Raw genomic sequence first — 23,879 nt, forward strand, 5'->3', positions numbered from 1 at the left:
TCCTGACATTTTATAACAGCACAGACATGCCTCCTCCATCTTTGGCCTTTTGTGATGTTGAGTTTGCCAGGGAAGCTCTGGCTGTCTGTTTGTTCTGGGTGGGCAGGAAGCCTTGCCAGTGTGTGTATCCTTGGACAGAGTGTGCCCTTTAGCAGGGGTTACGCTTACCACGTCCTTGCAAAAGCTGTACCTACCCACATCCCTGACCCATGAGTTTCCATGCTTCCTGGCTATCCAGGTAGGGCCACCCCACCACTATGAAAGCACAGTGTTTGGGGATGGAGCTCTGCCGGGCGCAGGGCCACAGCCTTTGGACAAGGCGTGGTGCACAGAGCAGCAGCTGACTCCTTTGCATTTATGTGCCTTTGTGAACATGTTTCTGTTCCCTTTTCTGGTAGATACAATTTGAGTAGATACAATTCCCAAGGTTCACCCAAGGAGGGAAACGTTCTTTGGGAATGTACCGACAGGTTTGAGTGAGTCTTGAAACTGGTCCAGGGCCACTGGGGACAGGCTTGTAAAGGTGACTTCAGAAAGTGGAAATACCCCAAACTTTCCTTCCACACAATCCATTTGCCTAAACGAGGAGAAAGCTGGCCTGAAAGTAGGCGCTGAAAGTCCAGCGTTGGGTAGTTTGGGATATATTCGGGCTGCTAAGTCGAACAGGGGTGAGGGCTCCTCTGTTTCACCATGCTAGAGGTTTTCGGAGAGCTGGAGTTTTAGAAACGGTGTCCTAGGTAAGCGGGACTGGAGAAGTAATAGAGTCAGAGCCGCGAAGAGGGCGGCCCCGGCGGGCGAGGGCGGAGCGGGTGCCGCTGCGCTGACGGCCGCGGCAGACAGGGGGCGGCCGCGCCCACTTCCTCCGCTCCGCCTGGGCCGGAGAGAACCGCATCGGCGAACGGTGCCTCTCCAGTGTAGGCTGCGGCGGCTCCCGGACCGTGCTGGGCTGTGGCGAGACAGCTCCGGGCGAGCCTTCGGCGGTGGCAGCCGACGCCCCGAAGTGCGCAGCGCGGTTCGCGTTCCGGTTGCCTGCATGGACACCGCGTTGAAGCGGAGCCTCTCCGAGGAGCCGGCTGAGCTCCTGCCGTCGGCCCGGGACTTGGAGGAGGAGGAGGAGGAAGAAGAGGGGATGGAGCAAGAGCTGGAGGAGGAAGAAGAGGTGGACCCCCGGATCCAGGTAGGGCGCACGGGGGGCGCCCCGATCCCGGCTCCGCGAGGGCCGCCGCGGAGGTCGGCATCTACACTTAGACCCGCCTCACAGCCCCCAGTGCCTGCGGTCTGGAGGCAACAAGAGAGGGCTTGAATCCTCGGTTTCACCTGGTTCATGGGGAGACTGCAGTGCCCGCGTGGATGCGGCCTGACTGTATTGCGGGGGTGCCCCCGCAGACTTCGGGCAGGATCCTGGGGTCGCCGCAGCGTGCCCAGCGGTTCAGTGGATGTGCAACAAAGGGAAAAAGGGGGCGGGGGCGCCATGCGGGTATCGGGGGTACCCCGGTTAGGCTCCCGGGGCCGCGGGCATTGCACCGTCTCCTGGCCCTGGGAGGAGGGATCGGCCACCGGGTGGGCGTTGTCCGTCCTACAGCGTGGGCTGGCACCGGTGCCCTGGGTTCCGAGTATTCACCTGGCGCAGGTGCCCGGCCTGAGCCATCTTCCTCCTCTGATTCATTGTTATCAAACTGAAGGGTTTATTGTCACCACTGGCTCAACCCTGCACTTGGCCTCAGATGGTTTAAAACTCAGTATTTTCTTGTTATGAGGTTGGGTATGGACAGAAATCGGGAATAACTGACGCTCGAAGCTGACGCGGGGAGAAGGCGAGGGGATTGGCCTGGCTGTCCGTGCCTCCATTTCTAAGGGAGATGATTAAAAACCAATTTCCAAGCTGAGATCGAGTAGTGACAGCTTAACCTCTTCACCCTCCAAGCAAAAAGCACAGCAAATCCCTTTTCTAAGACCCATTTTTCTACCCTTTCCATAAATCGTTTTTTTAAAAATTACATATATATATATAGCTTTTAAGTATGTTTTGCCATTCCTGGAGCCCAAACTGGTTTTTTGGTGAGCAGATCAATTAAAAGCTCATTTAACTTAGCTGTTTCGAGTTAAATGAATTGTTTTGGCAGATTAGCAAGATAAAGATCAGGTGGGAAGTGTTTGCATCGGAAATTTTATTAAAATCATCAGTTTCAACTACTATTCTCTTGTTTTCTTGGTACAGGAATTCTGTTAACAAGATCCTTTGTTTGCAGAGTGAAATGAGTTAACTTCATGTTGGGTACTTTTCACAGCATTTCATTTTGTAAATGTTTATTTAAAGGTGGGTTTTTTAAAAAGCTGTTTTAAAAAATATCTACAGAGAATGAATAATTGGCAGTTGGAAAATAAAAGATTTTCATCTTTATAGAAAAATAACTCAACTACCAGTAAGTTAATACCAGAATTCTGCCCTTGAATTAAAACATTTCACTGGGTTTATACTTTTGGCTTGGCCTCTTTATTCTCTTTCATTGTCTTTTCTGCAAAGTTCTTGCTGTAAGGCAGAAGCTGTTGTTCTGATTCAGTCTCTAAACCATTTGTAACAGGTGCCTCTACCTGAAGGCACAAACCTGGAATAACTATTTGACCTTCTCAGAAAAGACAAATTCCTAGGACCTTTTGACATTTCAAATCAAAAAGCTTTGATTTGAGTTTTCAGAAATCTGGACATTCCTTTGCTCTTCCAGCCAAGGCTCTGCTGTTTTCCAGGAGAATTAATACCGGCTTGTCCCTCTGCCCTCAAATTGCTCTGGAGTGATTTTGCAGGTAATGGGGCTGAGTCATATGGAAACAAAAGACAATCCCTTAAATCTTTCTCTCCCCCTTTTTCTTCATTAGGGAGAATTGGAGAAGTTAAACCAATCCACAGATGACATCAACAGACGGGAGACTGAACTTGAGGTACAGAAAGCTGGGTCCCTGTCCCTGTGGAAGTGGTGTCAGCCCCACTGGCCCCAGAATGGTTAATTTTGCATTAGTAGCTGAAGGGTGATTGCTGGCGTCCGCTCCTCGAAGTTGAGCAACAGCCTGCTGACTGACAGAGTAGAGTGCACCGCCGAGCTCAGCTTGTGGGTGGAACACATGTGGATCCAATTTCACATGCTGGGTTTCATCATGGAGCTCCGAGGGGCCAGAACCGAGAGCTTCACACAAGTTAGTGGGCCTGTGGAAGAGCTGAAGAGCCGAGGGGAAAATGAGCTGAACTCTCTCTTGGAGGAGAATCAAGGCGCTCATAAAATCTGTTCAATGTTTTGGGGGCGCTTCCTTATATTGTACTTGGAAATGTATGTTTTCTCAGATCGAAACCTTTTTTTTTATTTCCCTGCTCTAATAATTCACCCCCTTCTACTTCCCTGCTCAGTTCTTTAATGTCTGCTTGTGTGTAGAATATAATTATCTTAATGGTAAGGAAAAGCTGTTTGGACTGGGGAAGGGCTTTCCTGCTGGGAGAGAGGAGAACTTGATTTGAATTTCATGAACATCTTCCAACCTGAGCGTAAACAGATTAGCGTTCTTTACAGCTACCAATTAGTCCCCATCCCTTTTCGGTGGTGGTTGGTTTTACCATCCATCAGCAGGTTTGAACAACCCCCTCGTGTATCTGAGAGGCTGTGAATGACTGGCTGACTGGCTGAGCCGAAGGAATGCAGGGAGCTGTTGGGAGGACCTGTTTGTGTGGCAGGGAAGGTCAGCGGGAAGGGCAGGAAACATCTGGTCCCCGAGAGTGAGGGTGCGGGAGACAGGAGTGTCATCTACCAGCCTTCCACGGGCAGCCCTGATTTCTGACTGCCTGCCATGCCGCGGCCCCAGAGGGACCGGATCTGGACGTGGGAGTGGGGCTGGCGAGCTTGTTTTCTGAGCTGTGTGTGAGGCCGGTAACCCCTCTGTTGCAATTCTAGTTATCTGTGAGCACTGGTTGCCCTTCTCCCCCAAGGGGAGTAAAACCTGAATGTTTATTTAAATTCCTTTTTCACTTGGGATGAATGGAGTCTTATTGTTGGGTAACTGAAATCTCTCAGCACCTTAGATTTGTAATACCTTAAACAACAACAGTAGCCCTGACATTTCTATAGGGGCTTACAAGGTGTTTTCCAAGATTTATCTCCTTCCATCCTGTCACAGCAACCTCAAGTCGGGCTGTCCTGCCCCCCCCCCCCCCCCCCCCCCGCCCACTGTGGCCACAGGTGGCTATTTGAATTTAATTAACTTAATTATAATTAAATAATATAAGAAAATTCAGTTCCTCAGTCACAGTAGCCACATTTTAAGAGCTCAATAGCTACTGTGTTGGACAGAGCAGAGAACACTTCCAGCATCATAGAAAGTTCTAGTGGATGGCACCAGCCTGGAGAGCAGGGAAGGTGAGGGCTGTCTCTTCAGGTGAGGACACCAGAGGCACAGAGTCCTCTCAGGTTAGTGACACTGCAGAGCCAGGTCATTTTCTGCGTCCCCTCCAGCTCTCCTATTCTACCATCCCAGGTATGAATGACAAGTTGGAAAATAGTGGTTTTTTATGCCCCCCTAAAGGGCCCATTGATTTACTCATTCAATGAATATTTGTATGCCAGCCACTGCTCTCTGGTAGTGCTTATTTAAGTAACCTTCTGAGGGTAAAGTTATTTTACCTGTTTTGTAGCCCTGATTTCCAAATCTTTTTTCTGAGCGCACTTCGATGTGTGCGTGTCACAGGAAGCACGGGCAGGTGTTTCCTCCCCTGCGCTGGGGTGCACTTGGCAGCAGCCAGGAGAGTTGGCCGGGCTGGCCTGTGTCGCTGGCTGACCTTTCCATGCTATTATTATTGTAAGTAAGATGGACTCAAATAGAGTGCAAGCTTGGTAGGCAATCAAAGCTTCCCTAGTATAGCCACAGTAAAAGGTAAAACGAAACAAGTGGAAATCATTTGAGTCTACTTCATTTCACCCCGAATGTTCGAGATAGTATAATTTCAACATGGAACAGATATCAAAAGTCCTTGAGATATTTTACGGATACTTTTATGTGAACTCTCCAAAATCTTGCACGTGGTTTACACAGCAATGACCAAGAGGCCTCTGGTGTGGGTGTGGGTGTGTGTCTGTGGCGGGCTGCTCTCTGTGAGCCAAGCCCTGGGCACCAACCTTGTGTCAGGGATCTTTGAGGTGAGGGGTGCTACTGCAGACACGCAGGTGAACGAGGTGAGTTTGCACTTTGGTTGGGGGTGCACAGAGGGGGCTGATAATTGCTGCTTGCAATAACTGCAGTGAGAGAGTGACCAGCATCTGAGCAGACACCTGCAGAGCGAGAGTCCATGTGCGGAGGAGCAGATGGCACGAGCGGCGGGCTTGTCCAGCGGGCAGGGTGCCAAAGCGTGTGGGAGAGGAAGCAGAGCGTTCGATACACGGTGGATCCTTGTTCATTATGGGAGGTGTTTTCTCTAAAGTGGCGGTCAGCGTGGAATTAGTGAGTCCTGAACCACGGCTCCCAGAGGGGAAATGTTGTGACCCGAGACCCTAACCTCGAGTTAGGGTCCTGTGAGCCACTGGTCACATTTTTGTCAACGGGTCAATACCTGACCTTGTTTCATGTGCGTTGCTGTGTAAAGACACCTTACTTAGTGTATGTTATTGATTCACTAATGTGGAACTCACGGGCAACAGCACAGAGACTCGTGCCTGAACAGAGCCTGTGTAACACACGTGTGAGTTCTCTGTAAGACCATCACGGCCTTCCTGGGCTCAGGCCCACCGGGCAGCGCTTCAGCACTGGGCTTGGAGGCCGTTTGAAACAGCAGAATCACCAAGGAAAGCACAAATGTGCAAAAGCCGATGGCACTTAATGGGCCATGTAAAGGGCACCTGTTTCCAGTACGAGCGCTGACACCAGAAGGCTGGGGACACGTACACTGGGCGGCTCCATTTTTCTGCCACTCCGCGTATGTCCACAGATGACTGTAGAAGCACCACAGGTATTGATTTGGGGTTATGAGTAAATTTTAGTACAGACTCGACAAATAATGAGGATTGACTGAAATCATGTCAAAGCCTCCAGAGGAGGGTCTCATGCGGGCCACATGCCTTTTTCCTTGACTTTTTTATTGAGATCTGGAAGGCCCAGCACCCCCTCCTGACTCTGTCTGACTCTGGTACAGCACACTGGTGTCCGGCTTTGTGATGGCTGCTATTTCGCTCACGGAATGTGGCTTGGTCATCTCTGGGCACCTGTAAGCCGAGGTGCAGGCCTGGGTTCACCTTGAGCTCCCCATCCTGCGTCTCGGTTCTTTAGACTGGCGATTACCAGGAGGCCTCTGGATGTCAGCCGCCTGCACCCAGTCAGCTGGACATTTGCCTCTTTCTGCAACCTCGCTTTGCCTCTGACCTTGTTTGAACAGCACCGTGCCCGCTTTGCGCTCTGATTGCTATCGAGAGGGCCAGCCTTTACAAGCTGTTGATAGGAGTAACCTTTTAACCAGAGAGGCCCAGAAATGACCAGAAATGTATTTCCTGGTTTAAAAATGTATTTTTTTAAACCAGGAAATACATTTTCTTTTAAATTAAGAAAGCAAAGGTGTTTTCTCACAGACACATCCTTGAGTGTTAAGGAGCACCTACTGTGCACTAGGGACAGCTTTAGGTGATGGGGAGAGAGCAGTGAAGAGCATGGGCAGGACGCGCCCCTTATGGAGAGGGAGGGAACGCAATGAACAGTGTGCCTGGCAGTCGAGACACGGTGAGATCTGCTAATGAGAACAAGTTGGGAGAACAAGTCAGGGAGTGGCCTTGGCAGGGTGGTATTTGGGGGAGAGGGGAGGGAGGAGGGTAGGAAAGACTTCCCTGAAAGAAGGTCTGCAGAGAGTGAGCCTCTGGGCCATGGGTGGGGGGAAGAGCATTCCAGTCAGAGGGAAGGGCCAGCGCTAAGCTGAAGATGTGGCCTGGCTGAGGACCACAGGAGGAGGAACCAGTGCAGGGTGGGGGACAGGGGTGAGTGATGGAGAGAAGAGGGGGAGAGATTCAGAGAGAGAAATGGGTCATTCTGATGAGGCCACCATGCAAGGCAGTATACTGATGTAGTTTTGCAATGCACATTTTATTGTGCTCTCTTTTTTTCACATGTTTGTTAAAACAAGATGCAGTACAGAGAATTTCAGAGTTTTGTTGTAATCCAGATTTGCAAAATTCCATGCCAATTATTTTAACCACAATGTATAGCGTTTTTGTTATTTCCCTTGCTTGCTCTGAAGGCGGGCTATTCTAGGGATACAAAATGGTCAGAGAGGAGGAGGAAGAGGAAGGACACAGCGTGGCTGGCCTAGTTACCCACATACAGCTTTTCTGGCTCCCAGCGATCAGAAGCCACCTTGTGCAGCCTGCCCTTCCCCAAGGAGGGAAAGCAGTTGTGAAGGTCCGTGCTCTGGCCCCACTGCTTGGGTGGGGCGGTTTCTGGGCAGACTTGTAGCGCAGTTGGAAGAAGCATTTGATTCTGCACATCTGTGTTCTTCAAACTTGCATAAAGCCCACACTCAGAATCTGCTCCCCCCCCCTTCAGAAACCAGCAAACATTATCTCTGAAAAGTAAATTTGAACTTGGAAACTCAGGAGTGGGAGAGGGGAGGTAGGGGCGAACTGGAAGCAGCCTGGCCTCTAAGGAATCATTAACACAAGTTAGGGGAAGAGAGAATTTCTTCCCTGAAAGGCTAGTGTTGTCACATCTTAGCACTTTGTCCTTGAAGACCGGTGAGTGTGGTGTGTGTGGTGTGAGTGAGTGGGTGTGCCCTGGGGGAAGGCCCTGTAGGACTTCAGTTGTGTTTTGAAAAAAGGACTAGAAAACATTTGACGTGATAAATGCATAAAAGAGACATGAGGAGTAACTGTTCCTGGAAATTGGCACCAAGTTCCTGGCCTGGTGGCAGGCCGCCCAGCCTGTGCCGGGAGGGGCCCTGCCCTCTTTGTCCTCAGGTGAGATCATCAAGTAAACACTGGCCTAGAAGCATTCATGTCACAAACACAGCGCGTCCTATGGGCTGAGCGGTCCCACAGCTAAACCTCAGACACAGCCCCTGCCCTGGAGGAGCGTGCCCACCCCTGGGTGCGAGCCTGTAGTTATGGACTGAGAGGGACATGCAGGGCCTTTCGGGGAGCCCGGGGTGGGCAGGGGAATAGAGGGCATCAGAGTTGAGGCTTGAGGACCCAAGCCATTTGAGGGGGTCTCAGCATACTGGTTGAGTAGCCCTGAAGCGGAGGAGGGAGAGAGCTGACAGTGGATGCCTGCAGCTCGGTCAGTGTGGGGGTGGCAGGGGAGCGGTGTTGCTAGGACTTCGGCCATGACTGGTGGTGAAGACCAGCACACTTGAGGTCTTTACCGGGTGCCTCTGGTGACCCAAGCTGGGCCTGCTGCTGAGGTCCCCACATCTCTGACTTGAAGTTCAGAGTCAGAAAGATAGGACTTCGGGCTTCCTGCTTCCACGCAGTGCCCTTCGCAGCACTGCTGGGATGTCGGGGGACAGCAACTTTTGACCCAGCAATTGTACTTGGAAGAATTTATCCTAAGGGCATACCTGGGCAAGGATAAAGGCCTGATTATGTTCACTGCAGCATTGTTTAAAAGTGTGGGGGATTATAAATCCGAATGACTTACCAGTAGGGGATTGGTTACATACATGAATACAATGTACATGCAGTGGTCGATAGAACCTGGGCCTTAAAATGACGACACAGCCTGTTGTGACTGTAGAAAGACATCGAAATGGGAAAAAGCAGATTCCAGAAGAGCGAGTCCTGTGGTGCTCTTCTTTAAACTATGTCCCTGTGCATAAAAACACCCGGGGAAGATTATACCCGGGAGGTGAGATGAGTGATACTGATTGTCTGTTTTTCTATATGTTTGGAATTATTTGCATAGAATTTGTACTACTCTGTAGTTAGGGGCGGGGAGACAAAACCCAAAGCCGTGGGGAAGGGGCGGGTGGAGGGTCTTGGCGTCGGGTGACGTAAGTTAGAATCTGAGGTCTGCTGACTTAGGGGGTGCTTGGCCCCCTGGAGCCTGAGTCTTGTCCTACATGAAAGGGGAGGTCGTGATTCTTGCCCAGTCCCTGGGTGGCCTGGAGGACAAGGGGAGATGCGGTGTGAAGGGGCGGGCTCCTGTGTGGGGGGCTGGCAGGGTGCGCCATAGGCTGGATGGGTGCCAGAGGCAGGAAAGGCACCGACGAGATGTCCACTGCCATCCGGCCACCACGACGTCTGGCGATGGCTCTGCTGTCCTTCAGGCCCAACCATGACTTTTTTTTTTTGGTCGGTGACAGGCACTGGGCAAGGGGCCAGAGCGAGGGCTCGTGCAGCCAGCGTCACGGGGGCACAGACTTGACGGTCACCGGAGCAACAGGGCCTTGGTCTGTGGCTGGTCTGCTGGGATGTAGAAATCGGTTTGTTTCCAGGGAGCCCTGCTTTCTTAGGTCTGTCTTCTCCGGGGACTTGCCTGGCACATAATAGGTGCTCAACAGAGATTTGCGTGGATGAATAATAATAACACCTTTCCCCTTCCTGGCTGTGTGACTGTGGGTCAATTACTCCATGTCTCCAGGCCTTGGGTTCTTCATCCCAATGGCAGTGCCTAATAAACTGTCAACCGTTATGGCCGTCACTGGGGCAGGGCGGTGAGGGCTGCAGTGCAGTGGGCGCTTGAGGAAGGGCTTTGTGTCCCCCCTGGAATGTCGTTCCTGCCTGTTTTTGTCTCCTGGCTGCTCTCCAGCAGTAGTGACCGCTGGTGGTGGTCATGAGTGCCTGCTGGGTACCAGGCCATCTTCCAAGCACTTTGCGTACAGAAACCCATCGAGTCTTTAGAACACCTTTATGAAATAAAGATTTATGATCCCCATTATGCTGATAACAACACTGGGGTGTAGAGTTCAAGTGTCTTGTTCTAGAGCCAGTTGCTCAACTTTAGCTCTTGGACATTGAGGGCTGGGTAATTCTTTGTTTTTTTTTTTGGGGGGGGGGGGGGTCCTGTCCCATGTAGCACAGGAGGTTTAGCAGCATCTGCTCATTAGATGCCAATGACAGCACCGCCCCTCCCTGGTCCTCATAGTCCAGCACGTCTTCAGATGTGTAGGTGTCCCTGGGATGCAACACTGCCCCTGGTTGTGAACCACCACTCTAGAGCAGCGCCAGCAAAGTGTGGTCCTTGCACCAGCAGCCTCAGCGTGACAGGACCTTGTTCAGGCCCCACCCAGACCTGCTGAATCAGAATCTCTGGGGCTGGGGGCCCAGAGGCTATCTTGCCTGCACCCCCTGTCCCCTGCACTTCCTAGCACCCTTACCCCTCTACTGTGTGTTCATCAGACTGTAGTCTGGTCCTTTGTTTACTTGTCTGATGCCCCCACAACGTGTGGCCCCTGGAGGGAGGGGCTGGGCCTCCCCATCTTTTTGCTCCCGGCATCTCATGCAGCATCTACACACAGGGGTACGATGGATGTCGGAATGAGTGGATGTTCATTTTTGCTTATTAGCATCAAGGGCCCTTGTGGACTCTTGGCACCGGCATGCAGAGTGTCCTGAAAAACAGACCCCTTTCCTTTGGTGTCAGTTCTGAAAGCGCCTTTGTCCCCAGGCTGTTGTTAGGCAGGGCCACCCTGGGCACCGTGGTGACATTCAGAAAGTACCACCTGTGTCCTTCCCCTCCCCAGAGCCCCCCACTTACAGAGGTCTTAGCTCGTGAAGGTCCAAGATTCTGCCCTGCTTGGAGAAGTTGGCATTTTAAGAGTGGCCTTTCACTTTAAAAAGGATGGCGTGTGAACGTGGACAAATCACTGTGACCTGTTCAGTGGAAGAAAGGTTGGGTAATAAAAGCACATGTAAGACTGTATGTGGAGTGTATATAAAACCAAAGAACGCATGCAGACAAGAGAAAAGTCTGAAACAGAGCGGGTCATAGTGGGAATACATGAATACACACTACGGACCGCTTGTCACCAAGGCAGGTGACGTAAATACAGAAACTGAAAGTAAGACTCTAGGAATTTACAAGAAAAATGACATTTCCAGGTGATCCAAGTGGCATTTCACTCTTCTAGTTTATTTTTTTTGTATTCCACAGACGCGTTGATTCTCAGTGGGCTGGGGTGGGGACAGGCCCCCGATGTCCATGTAGACTGAGAAGCGAGGCTCTAGAAAAATGCACCCTTGGATGTGACCAGTGGGTGCTGCCAGCTGCTAAGAATGCTAATGGTTCTTATTTTTCATTTCTTGACATTTTCTGAATTATTTACAGTGACCATATTTTATTATTTTTTCACAGGGAATGGGGGTGGAGAGAATGGAGCATTATTATAAAGAGATGTCTTTATGAGTCAAAAGCATGAATTTCTATGAAAGGAATTTTAGGAACTATGAAGGCTGATGGGAAAAAATGTTCAGATCGGTAGTCCCTGCCGTAACTGTAGATGAATCCTGGTGTTGGTGGGCTCCCTGCGTGAATAACCGATTGTTAAACTCTCGTTGTGGGGATTCACGGAGGGATGGGAAGTGCCTTCAAGGCCTTTTAGGATTGTCTGCCACCAAGAAACCCTCATTTATGAAATACAAAACATCACCAAGATGTAATAGTGCAAAGCATTTCAAGTATTAAGAGTATTTAGATACTCAAACTGAGCCACTGTGTGAGTTTGAGTATTTGCATCTTTTCTAAGTGGATAGACTTGTGGGCACATACCCGCAGGCCCTCTTGCCCAATCTCATTCACTCGTAGCCACATTAGCAAAATGTTGTTAGTATGGGCTGTTGACTAGAACATGGAAATTGCTCTCTAATATCTAATATCGACTCTGTTGCCTTAAAAAATCAGTGTGTCTCCCTTTAAGCTGTAAAGGCCAGTGAGAGAGCACACTGACTCTCCTGGCCTCTCAGCTGGGACCTGTCACGGGAACATGGGCGCTCGCTGTGGGGGCAGAGCAGCCTTTGGTGCAGTGACATGACTGTGCCCCTGGGTTTATCCCAGACGCCTTGCCTCCTACCGAGGTGTCCTCCGGCGTCCTCACATCAGACCGTGGTTGGCTGTGGGGCTGGTGGGTTTGCCGCTGACCTGGGGACGATCACATCTTCAAATTCCCCGGGCAGCAGAGAGCTGTGGGCCCTGTGGAATGGAGCCTTTTCCTGTTGAGCTGTTCTTCTTTTTCTTTTCTTTCTGAAAAATTTTATTGAGTTCATTGGGGTGACATTGGTTAATAAAATTATACAGCTTTCAGGTGTACACTTCTGTAATACGTCATCTGTACACCGTACTGTGTGTTCACTGCCCAAAGTCAAGTCTCCTTCCGTCACCGTTTATCCCCCTTTACCCTCTTCTACCTCCCCCCTCCCCCTTTGCCCCTGGTAATCACCATCCTATTGTCTGTGTCTGTGAGTTTTTTCTTTTCTCTTTTGCTTAATCCCTTCACCTTTTTCACCCAGCTCCCAGCCCCTGTCCCTTCTAAGAGCTGCCAGCCTGTCCTCTCTCTGAATCTGTTTCTATTTTGTTTGTTTATTTTGTTCATTGGGTTCCACATATCAGTGAAATCATATGGTACTTGTCTTTCTCTGACTGGCTTATTTCACTTAGCATAACACTGTCTAGGTCCATTCATTCTCCATGCTCTTGCAAAAGATAAGATTTCTTTCTTTCTTTTTTAACAGGCAAGTAGTATTCCATTGTGTAAATGTACCATAGCTTTTTTATCTACTCATCTACCAGTGGGCACTTAGTGCTGCTTGAGCTGTTATTTTTTTTCCTTCTGAGCATTTATTGTAGGGACCTTTAGTGTAGGGGTGTGTGTGTGTGTGTGTGTGTATATGTGTGTGTGTTGGTTGGCTGAATTAAACATCGGTGGAACCTCAGCCTTCAGCAGGCCTCCTGGTTATTTTTGCCCAGCTCCCCTCCTTGGGAGTTACTTAATCTGCCTATGGCCACATGGGTGTTTCAACAGTAAAGACTGTTGATTTTATGCAAAGCATCTTAACCAGGGGTCTCAGGATCCTTTGCAAAGCAGCTCTGAGAGAGCTCAGAGAAGCAGCCTCTTTCGTTTCCTTAAAGGAAGGTAGAAAAAAAATTCTGTTCTATTCTTGCCTGATTTTTCCTCTGCAGTGTTTTGCTGGATTATGTGAGAGGTATTATTTATGTTTGCTGGGACAGAAAGAAACTGCTGGCGGGGAGACAATGGGAGGAACATCCGCTGTTTATTGCAGCCACAGCCAAGCCCCCTCAGGACCAGCGCTGTCATTGTTTGTCATCAGACTCAGCCGGAGCGTGATGTGATGTGTGGGGTTTGCTTGTCTTCATCCACCCACCCTTCTGTTGCCAGCGTTGCAGAAGGGTTCAGCTTCATCCCAGTAGATCTGCAGTCTGCAGATCTGATGTTTTCTTTCTTCCCTGGGTTTTGATTTTTAGTGGAAGAAGAGATGGCATGGATGTTTTCCTTCCTCATTGTTCTAGTTACTATTTCTACTTAACAGATTGCACCAAGACTTTATAGCTTAAAACCACTGCTTCATTTTGTCTGTGATTTGTGGGGCAGGAATTTGGAGAGGGCTCAGCTGGGCGGTTCTTGCTCGAGGGGTCTCTGACAGGGTCAGGTGTTAGCCGGGGCTGCGGGCATCTGAAGCCTTGACTGGACGGGACGTCCGGGGAGACCCACATCTGCATCTGGCAGTGGGCGCTGGCTCTTGGCTGTGAGCTCAGCTGGAGTTGTCAACCCAAGGTCTTACCTCTGACCTTTCCAGCACGGCAGTCTCAGACACTCTGACCTCCTTACGGTGTCCAGCTTCCCCCGCAGTGAGCGTCTGAGATGACCAGGAAACATCTCAGCCTTTTCAGTCAGAGCCCTGAAAATCACATGGGAGCACCTCTGTCGTAGGCACTTGGTGTGAGCATCGAGCTCACCCAGATTCACGAGGAGGGGACACCGACTCCATCTCTCAATGGCAGTAATGCCAAAGAATTTTGAGCCACCTTGGAGAACTGCCACACTCACGGTGGTGATGTGGGCACAGTGACTCATTCTGAGGCCTGCAGGACATCCGTTTTCATTCACTTCATAAACCACCGCATTGCACAGTCCCTGCTCGGGTTGCTTTAATGGTTAACCAGCCTGCAAAGCAAGGACTTTGGTTAGTGCCTCCAGTGACCCTTAGACAAACCAACAACAGTAAAAGGATCATGTGATAGAAAATTCTTGCTGCTTTGCCCACTTCTTAAAAATGTTGTCTGAGAGAAAATGATGATACGGCTTCAACATGTTAGAAGTTAGTGAAACCTAGAGCTGAAAATATGGTACCCAGGCAGAGACTTTCTGGGTTCAGGGGGGAGGTTCTAAAGCTCTTTGGGCAGCTGCTTTCCCTGCCTGCCACTGGGTTTGCTGGCCTCTCCTCTGGGGAAATAGCACCTTGGTATTGCATGCATTTTCTGGAAACTGGATCTACTCTCCAGGTTGGAAATTGTTAAAGCAAACCAGACTTTAATGCTATGAAATGTGGGATAAAAAAAATAGGAAAGTGTGTTTTGGAGCGGATAGAGGCTTACACGACAAAGCATGTGATGGTAGAAAGCGTGGGCTTTGGAGTTCAGGAGAGCTGGAGTTGAATTCTCCCCTGAGTCAGCTGTGCAGTCTTAGCAAGGAGCTTAGCTTCTCTGGGTTTTAATTTCTTTCTCTGTGAAATGGGAAGGGCAATTAATACGTATCTTGCAGGGCCATTAAGGCTTAAATAAGGAGATGTTTGCAAATAAGGCAGAGTACCTAGCATTGACTGTTCAACAAATGTTGGTTCTTTTCCTGACTGCCCTTTATTGAATATGGCTTCTACATAAAATCACCACTATGTATTGGAAGTTTCTTACATGCTAAGCATTTTGCTAAGTTCTCCCAACAGCTGTTGAGGACAATGACAAGAAATGGAGGCACTGAAAGACTGAGTCACTTCTCTCAGGTCACATGACTGATGGGTGGGGAGCCAAAATTTGAATTCAGGATTCTGTGTCTGGAGCCCATGCCCTTAGGTAGTTTTGGGATGTGTGCCCCTTCTGAGGTCCCCTCTGAGGCTGGTGAGCTGGAAGAATGCTGGTCTAGGACTTGGGGGACCAGGTTTTCGATCTTTGGCCTGACACTCCCCAGGTATACATCCTTGGGAGAGGAGCCTCACCTCCTGAGGTTTCAGTTACCTGCTCTGTGGAATGGGAACATCTGCGCTAAGTGAGGGGTGAAGTCGTTTCCAGCCCTGATGCTGTGCGACTGAGATTTTGATTTTAATTTGGCCACATGCTGAATGAACTATGAATCACCCTCAGTCTTGATGACATGGAAAATGCAAAAGGTCTTTGGTCAATCTGTGCTGCAGTTGCTTAAAATTTTATTTTTAGTGAAGCAATGCTCGCACATAGGTTTTTGGGGGGAAACTTCGGAGCAGTTGTAATGAAAAAGGAAAGTTATCTGCCTAATTTCTTCCCATCCACAGTTTTACTCTGGGAAGCAGCCACTTTTAACATTTTTAGTTGTTCCTTCTGATCGTTTTCTTTCTTATCTCTAAACTGTTAGCAGTAGATTTTGACTTGGGCTCTTTTGCATCCTGTGTCCTCCTTTCTTTCCATTCTGCTTAGCTGCAGTCAGGAAGAAGGTTATCCCAAAGCCAGTGGAAACCAGACAGCTGGCTTGCCCGGAATGCTGTGGGCGGATGCATGCTTCCAACAGAGGCTGCACGAAATGATCTCCAGAGCTTTCCAAGGCTGGGTGGAACTCACCCCAGTGCCTTGGATTCGGAACCTTGTATTGAGTATAAAGTGGACTGTGGATTGCGTAACAGCCAGGGTGGGAGTTGAAACACTACCCCAGTAAATGTGCGAATCAATTGTAGAATCCATTGAAAATCTAGTGTTTAGGGATTTGGGGGAAAAAGAGGGTCTTGGAGTTGAGGAAGTATGTTATGCTTCTTGGTGTAAACATGGAAATTGTTTGCTGGTGGTTGAACTCAGTAAAAAGCCCTGGTTTCAGCAGTTTTCTTTACTCTTTCACAAAGAATCCCGTGGGTTTAAAACCATGTTTGGGCACGAATGAGAAAGCATTGGGTCCCCTCAGTCTTTCTAGCTGTGTGCGTGTGAGGGACTACGTAACTGTGCTCCTTCCTCAGGGCCTCTTAGGGCGGACCCTTGTGCCTGAAGGTTTGGCAGGGCTCATGGGCCTTTTCTTTGTGGTGCTTTGGACCTTTGTCTACTTAAAAAAAAATATTACATATAGCTATACATTGGTTAAATTCCATGCTGGTGGCTCATTTTTATGTAACATCAACGACAACCAAAAGAATTGAAAATGAGGCTTTTCCAATTTGACAGGCATTGTACAAAATAACTGGCTCATGTTACTCAAAAGCGTCAAGGCCACAAGAGACAAGCGGGACTGAAGACCTGCCCGCTCCAGGGATGATGAGAGAGGGACGGCGGCTGAATGGGAGGCGCAGATCCTGGGTTGGACGCCTGGGCAATTTTTCCCCCTTTATTGAAAAAGACATTAGTGGGAGAGTTGATCCTTCAAATAAAGTCATAGCTCAGATGGATAGCCTTGCATCCGTGTTAATGTTCCGGTTTTGATTCTTGTGCTCTGGTCGTGTAGGAGGAGGTCATCTTCGGGAAATGTGTGCCGAAGTGTTTCAGGGTAAGGGGGCATCATGCCTGCATCTTAACCCTCATTTTTCCCCCAAGTCTGAAATTATTTTTTTTAAGATTTTATTTATTTATTTTTAGATAGGGGAGGGAGAAAAAGAGAGAGAGAAACATCAATGTGCAGTTGCTGGGGGCCATGGCCTGCAACCCAGGCATGTGCCCTGACTGGGAATCGAACCTGCGATGCTTTGGTTTGCAGCCCGAGCTCAATCCACTGAGCTACGCCAGCCAGGGCAGTCTGAAATTATTTTAAATTAAAAAATTTGAAGTCTTTTTTCCATCCCCAGATCTGCCCACTGCCTTAACTTAGCCTCCAAATGGCAGTGCCTGCCCTTGGTTATGGAATCTTGACCTTGGCCATCGTGTCAGAGGAGGCGGTGCAGTCCAGCCTGGCTGGACAGCTGGGGTGAGCTGTGATGTTCTGGGGGCTGGGGCCGGGCACACACATGGATGTTTGGGCACAGTCTACAGTCGAATCAGCGTTCTAAACCAGAGAGCCCTTCTGCCTAGGAGGAACTCAGTTCTACTTAGGCCTACAAAAAAAAAAGTTCCAAGACCTTTGTTAACCTCAGAAGAGGGAGATTTACAGCAGGAAACACTGTCGACTGCCATCTTTTCCTGCTTTCCTTTTCCCTCTTGGAAGGAACCCCTTCTCAGGTCACAACAGAGACAGCAGGGTGGTGCTGTGAACAGAGAAAACAGGGTCTGGCCTGGGCACCAAGGCTGTCGAGCTGCGCAGGGCCGGCTCCTGGGTCGGCAGCTGGGATTGGAACCCCACCCCCACTGAAGCAGTTTAACTAAAAGGGGGTATTTTCTGAGAGGTTAAAGGAGGCTTTCATGGAACCCAAGGGAGGGAAGCATTGCTGGGCCTCAAGCATAGGGGGACCACACTTCCCAGGTACTGTGACAGTCTTGGTTTAAGCCTGTTGTCCCAGCATAAGTATTAATGGGGTCCATCTTTACTCTTGAAAGTGCTTTGGTTTGATCAATAAATTATACATGGCTGTGTAATTTCAGGATCAGAGTCAGAAACCCAGATAATCTCCCCTCCTCTGCCGCTTCCTGGTGTTCTCTCATTTGCTGGCTTCTCGCTCTCTGTCATCTCTGTCTCTGTCACTCGCTCCTCGGGGTTCCTCAGTTCTGTTAGGGTTCTGACAGAGTGTCTTGTATCAGAAACATGGCTGTGAGGTTCTGCCTGACATGTGGAGGACAGTCCCCACAGAAGGAAGGGGAGGAAGTGGTGTCTTTGGTGAACACCCCAAGGGGCCTCTGTTACTGGACTTGGGGCTTGTGGAAGAAAAACAGGAGTCGGAACGGAGGGGACGTGGGCACCTGGTCTCCAGCCATGATTCTGACTTCTCCTGACTTGAAGGGCCTGGTATTTTCTTCCCCCTTTTTTCTTTTCCATAAATATTTCCAGACCTTTGGGGTGGGTTGAACCAGGGTCTTCTGGCTGGGGGAAAGTTGCTGATGTGGCATCGGGCTTGCAGCGATCGGGCTTGGCGGGGTGCTCTGGGGGCTGGCTCCAGCTCCCCGGGGTCTGCTGTCCTGACCTCCCCCGCCTCTGCTTCCGCCTGGCGCTGCGCAGCTCTGGCTCGGCTCACGGGCCCTGGCTCCAACCTGGAACATTCTTTCCTGTTCTGCCTCCGCTGCAAAATTCCTGAAGGTGAAAATGCATCGGCCTGGCTCCCCTTTGCACAGGCAGGGAACGCCACGCAGTGGGAGTGGGGGCTGAGGGAGGGAAACCAGGCAGAGGCAAGGAGAGAAGGCAGCTGGAGGCCTCTTGGAGCAGTGAGCACCCTCAGTGTGGAGAAGCAAAGTGAAGTCCGGGGCCCGGGAGCGAGAACTGTGCGGTCTAACATGGCAACGACTAGCCACATGGGGCTATTTCAGTTTAATTTAAACAATTAAAGTTCAGTAGAAAATTTTGTTACTTGCCTTAGCCACATTTCAAGTTTTCATGTAACCACCGTGGCTGGCGGCCTCTGTATTGGACGACACAGGTAGAGAGCACCTGCATTCCTGCAGAGAGTTCTCGCACACCACGCCGAGGCACGCACTCCCGTTGCACCCAGCGCTATTGAGAGCGGTTTCTTTATCCGTTCTAGTAGCTACTGCGAGTGCTTCTAAAGAATAAATTGGATGGGTGAGAAGAAAACGTGATTTGTAGTAAACTTCAAAACATTTCAGGTTCTATAACAGGCCAGTAAGAATGTTTCCCCCAGCGGTGCCTTTCATCATATAATTCTAGAATGTTCCTCCATTAGGCTTTATGGTTCTAACTGGTTATTGTCCTGCTGCTGTCGTAATTTTTGCCTTATCCTAGTTTTCTGTGTGTCCTAGGTATTCTGCATTTTCCTTTAAATGGACTAACATTTTTACTTCAGTTTGAAAAGAATTCGTAACAGTAAGTGGAAAACCGTTAAAGGGAAATGCATTTTTAAGGCGAGAGTTTTATTGAGGGTATATGTGAATGGACGTGCCCAGCACATCATGGCACAGTTTAGTGCCCACCAGAGCAATGCTGTTGGTTTCCTGTGGATGTCTCTTTTTGCTCATCAAATTGTAGCCGTTCTCTCCTCTGTGGAAGGCTCTGAGACTGGACTGGCCAGCCACCCCCTTCATAAAAGGCAGATGAGCAAAGCAGGTGCCAAGAAGTGTGGGAAGTGCTATGAAGACGAGGTAGCACCACTGTGGGCTTCAAAGAAAGACCCGAGAAGGAACAGCTGCTTCCCTGCTGTTGTAAATATGTAGGTGTTCCTTGTCCGAGAAGGGGCGTTGCAGGGCAGGCCCTTGGGGTGGGTGGGGGGGCCCCGGTACAGCAGAGACGATGCTTTTTGGCCTTGGGTCCCCATTTCCACCCCCATCCTCACTGAGTATCTCCGAGAGCTTTTGCTTTTGTGGGTGATACCTATAATGTTTGCCACGTTAGAAATTAAAATGAAGAAGTTTTAAAGACTTATATTCATTAAAAAACACCTAAACCTATGACATGTTAACATAAATAATTTATCAAAATAACCATTTCCTCAAATGCAAAAAAAATCCATGACAAGAACGTCATTGTGATTTTTGCACGTTCTTCTCTCTGGCCGGATAGAAGAGCTGACTTTTCACGTTTGCCTCTGTGTTCCATCCCTTATAGATGTCCCGTATCGAGTGGTCTCTGGGAAACTCCACTGAACACTCACAGGAGAGGGAAGGTGGAAAAAAAGGCAAATAAGTCTAACTCAATTATGAAAACAGACTCCCAGAAAAGGTCTCAGGGACCACCCCCACTCCATGGTGCCCTGGACCACACTTTGAGAACCAGTGGGGAGGCGAAAGGCACATTGCACTAGGAGACTAAAGGTCCATGCTCTCACCCAAAGGCGAAGGCTGACATTTGCGTGTGGCTTCAGGCCAAGCAGCTCTCCTTCCCCAGGGCTCCAGCTCTCCGTGCAGACGGGAAGGGTCAGTCCTGCTGAGCCAGTCCTGCAGGTCGTTGCGAGGCTCAGGTTACGCCCATGAGATCTAGCCCCACCCACTGAAAGCGGTGTGTTTATAAATGGCATTACTCAGGATCTTTTGAAGTATGGTGTCATCTTTAATATGTAGGACAGTTATTTTTAAAAACTGGCATCCCGTCTTAATCTCACTTGGTTCTTGAGGACACTTGTGTGAAGTGGAAAGGCTGCCATTTTCTGCTTATGGGTGAGATAATTGAGGCTTCCGTGAGTGGGTTGGCCAGAAAGCAGGGACTCTGTCCTGTGTGTGGTGACACTTGGCACCCTGTATCCAAGGCGCACTAGTGTTGGCTAGCTCGGATTAGCTGGAGTTCTTATCTGACACGGGGCTATATTTGGTGACACACTGACACATTCATACAGGGAGGCTGTGCCGCCCTCAGCAGCTCTTGGCTTGGATACATCGCCCTCAGTCTGAGTCACCTAATAGATGTGACGAGGTTTTTAGATTTGAAGATCTGAGACCTCATTCAGACTGAGGGAACCCTTTGAGAGCTCTTCAAATGCTGATCTAAAACAAACAAACAAACAAACAAACCCCCCTCCCCCCACCAGTCAACAGCCCTGGAGAGTAAATGGCTTGTTTTTCTTAACTGGTGAGGTCTGCTGGTTCCCTGAGACGAGCAGACCTTCCGACTGCTCCCCGGAGCAGACCCTTCACCGGAGGGAAAACAGGTGGCTTCCTCCCATCCCTGGATGTTCCTAGGGGCAGCCTCCCCTCTGGGCTTGGGAGATGCGCTTGCCCATGATTGTGGGAGACACAGGGCCACGATCAAGCCTTTTCTCAGACTGGGGAATAAGGCAAAAAGCACAAGTTCAGTGGAGGCAAACTGACATTGAGACAGATTTAAAGAAAAGTTTTGTACAAGTTAGACTGAATTCAATCTCCCAGGCTCTGCTCCTTATAAACATGGCTTTATCGGCAGGGCAGAAGTTAACCGTGTTTAAGTACAGCGCTTTGCTCAGACCGTAGGCTGAGGCTCCCCTCCCTGTCTGTATGAATATGACTACCCTAAGGCCCATTTTTAAGTCTTTTCTTTTAAGGCTTAATTCGATTGCATGTGACAGAAACACAGTTTCAGCTAGCTCAAACATAACATGAAGCAGTGGTGACAGTCGCGCATGTGCGTGCTAGTTTGGCTCTGGGGAAGGTGGCGTGCAGGGTTACACTGTAAAGCATTATTAGGTCCAGAAGCTCAAAGTGTCTTTAGGACTTCCTGCCTCCTGCCCTCAGGCTCTCCCCTCATGGTGCCAGAGTGGTTGCCATCTGCTGCAGGCTTTTGTTCCAATCCACTCAGCCTTCTAAAGGTGGTGGGGGAAGTTTCTCTTTCTGACCATTACAGGAAAGTCCCAGAATGAAGTCTCCTTGGCACTGATGGATAATTGGTTCTAATGTCCTTTTTCAACAATCACCAAGGCTAGGAATATCCACCACTGATTGGCCAGGCCTGGGTCACATGACCACTCCTGGGACTAGGGAGAGGCCCGAGGAAATCAGGGCTGTTGTATTGGATAGGCAGGAAAGGCTTTGGTTTGTGGGTTCCCAAACTCCAGTATTTGTGGAGAATTGTTACTCAAGTAGCTCTGAGCCTGTATGGAATGGTAAAAGATCTGGGTCCGCTCTACCTCATCAGGGAGAAGCTGGCTTTGTGTTCAGCTTTTAACACATCTTGGATGAATAGTCTTGTTGGCGATTGGACATCAGCCAGTCATGCATCATCATCCCGGGCGACACAGCCTGTTCACAGAGGGAAACACTGGTCTCCAGTCAAGTCTCTTGGGTTCAATACCCTCTGATGGCAACACACTTGACCAGGCTGGTGGTCCCTGAATCTGCCCACGAGAATCATCTGAGGAGCCTAGTTCATACTTTGGTAAAACCCAGATCTGATCAGATCGTGCCTCTGCTGAAAAATCCACTGTAGGCCCTGGCTGGCATAGCTCAGTGGATTGAGTGCGGGCTGCGAACCAAAGCATCGCAGGTTCGATTCCCAGTCAGGGCACATGCCTGGGTTGCAGGCCATGGCCCCCAGCAACCTCACATTGATGTTTCTCTCTCTCTCTCTCTTTCTCCTTCCCTTCCCTCTCTAAAAATAAATAAATAAAATCTTAAAAAAATCCATTGTGGTATTTTGCCACAATAACAGACAACAACAACAACAAAAAAGGCAGACAAAGAACCCCACTAGTATTCCATCCTCCTACCCCAGCCCCATTTTCTTCTCCTTTAGAGGCAGTTCCAGAGATTAATATACTTTAGCTGATTATTTAGGTATTTACTTCTATGACTGTAAATAGTAGGCTTTGTGTGGCAACTTCTTGATTTTTCAGTTTCAGTTATTATCTGCCCACATGCCGCTGTGGAAGATGAGATTTCAGACTCTCTCCTCCCTCTGCCCCCTCCCACACACACTCCCCTTCCCATCCCCTTCCTCCCAGTGGAATTATCGTGTAGCCAGTACCCGGTGTTCACATGATTGCAGCTCTGTGTGCGCTGCTGGCAACGGGGCCACCTAGTGAAGTACGGCCACTTTTTGTGGTAGAATGGACTCTTCCGTCATTTCTGCCAAGGGTACATGGAAAATAAATGGAGACTTGCTTTAAAAAGCCTCCTCTGTTTCCCTGAGGTGCATGGGGTAGAGTTCAGGTGCTTTAATGGCACGCATGCCCTTCTTGCTTCAAACACCACCAAACCTCCCACCTGCCGTTCTTTGTTCACGTGTGTCCCTCCGCCGCTGTGGCCCCTGCTTCCCCACCTGGTAAAATCCCCCTTTCTTCAAGGTCTGACTTAGGTGACACTTTTGTGGGCAGTCTGCCCAGTTGTGTGTCTGTTGCATGTGGTGTATACTGAGGTCTTCGTGCTTATTTATTACTGCTCGAGTTTAAATCTTGGCTCTGCCATTTCTCAGCTGTGTGACTTTGGGCAAGTAACCCGCTTTCTCTGTGCCTCAGTTTCCCTCTTTGTAAAATGTGGGCAACAACAGTAGCACCTGCCTGACACGGTTGTGAGTGATTACACAAATCTATGAATTAGGCGTTTATAATCATGTCTGTCACTTAGTAAATTGTCCATCTGTGCTGTGTATCTCTCCATCTCACGAAGGCAGAATTGGTGGGTCATGTTCATTGGTGACCAGAATAGCTCTTGGCAAATCAGAAGTCTCCAGGAGCTGGCAGGGAACCTGAATGAGTGAAGTGGCCCTGGTGTGACTCAGGCCCAGGTGGGGACTGGAAAGGGCAGTCTCTCCTCAAGGGGGTGTCTTCTCCTCCACTTTCAGCCGGTGCTTGCCAGGTAGGAAGTGGGGCCCAGTGTTGCCAGATGACTTGATTTTGTTAATGAGAAATTTAAGAATCCACATTTTAAAGAAATATGGATTTTCCTGATGTTTGGTACCCAGCACACAGGCCAAAGGCCTGTAAGCCCAGAGTGATGGCGTGACCTGCGCTGGGTCCCACGCTGACTGCTCGGACTCTCAGTTTTCTCACTTGTGGTCTGGACGTGGGTAGCACTGCTGCTGATTCCCAGCAGGGCGGTGACAGCTAGGACTCAGTTAAGCATGTGAGTGCATTTGCAAAGCAGCTGCCTACACAGTGTAACCGGTCACTGGGTCTCTATGTCGGCCACCCCTGCCCCAGCAAGGCCCCCTTGGCGTTCTTTGTTAGGATCGTGGGTCTCTTTCACGCCGGGTA

At 49.5% G+C, this 23,879-nt stretch overlaps 1 protein-coding gene across 1 annotated transcript in view; it reads left to right on the plus strand.

Annotated features, from left to right (window-relative positions):
• Positions 1-839: 839 nt before the first annotated feature.
• Positions 840-23,879, plus strand: part of SH3BP5 (SH3 domain binding protein 5) — a 60,663-nt gene continuing 37,623 nt past the window's right edge. The window contains exons 1-2 of the mRNA XM_028518940.2: positions 840-1,177; positions 2,875-2,937. Of these exons, the coding sequence (XP_028374741.1) occupies positions 1,034-1,177; positions 2,875-2,937 (207 nt within the window). The 5' untranslated portion in view covers positions 840-1,033. The remainder of the gene's footprint in view (positions 1,178-2,874; positions 2,938-23,879) is intronic.

This window comes from Phyllostomus discolor, chromosome 7 (genome assembly GCF_004126475.2).
Source record: "Phyllostomus discolor isolate MPI-MPIP mPhyDis1 chromosome 7, mPhyDis1.pri.v3, whole genome shotgun sequence".
NCBI lineage: Eukaryota > Metazoa > Chordata > Mammalia > Chiroptera > Phyllostomidae > Phyllostomus > Phyllostomus discolor.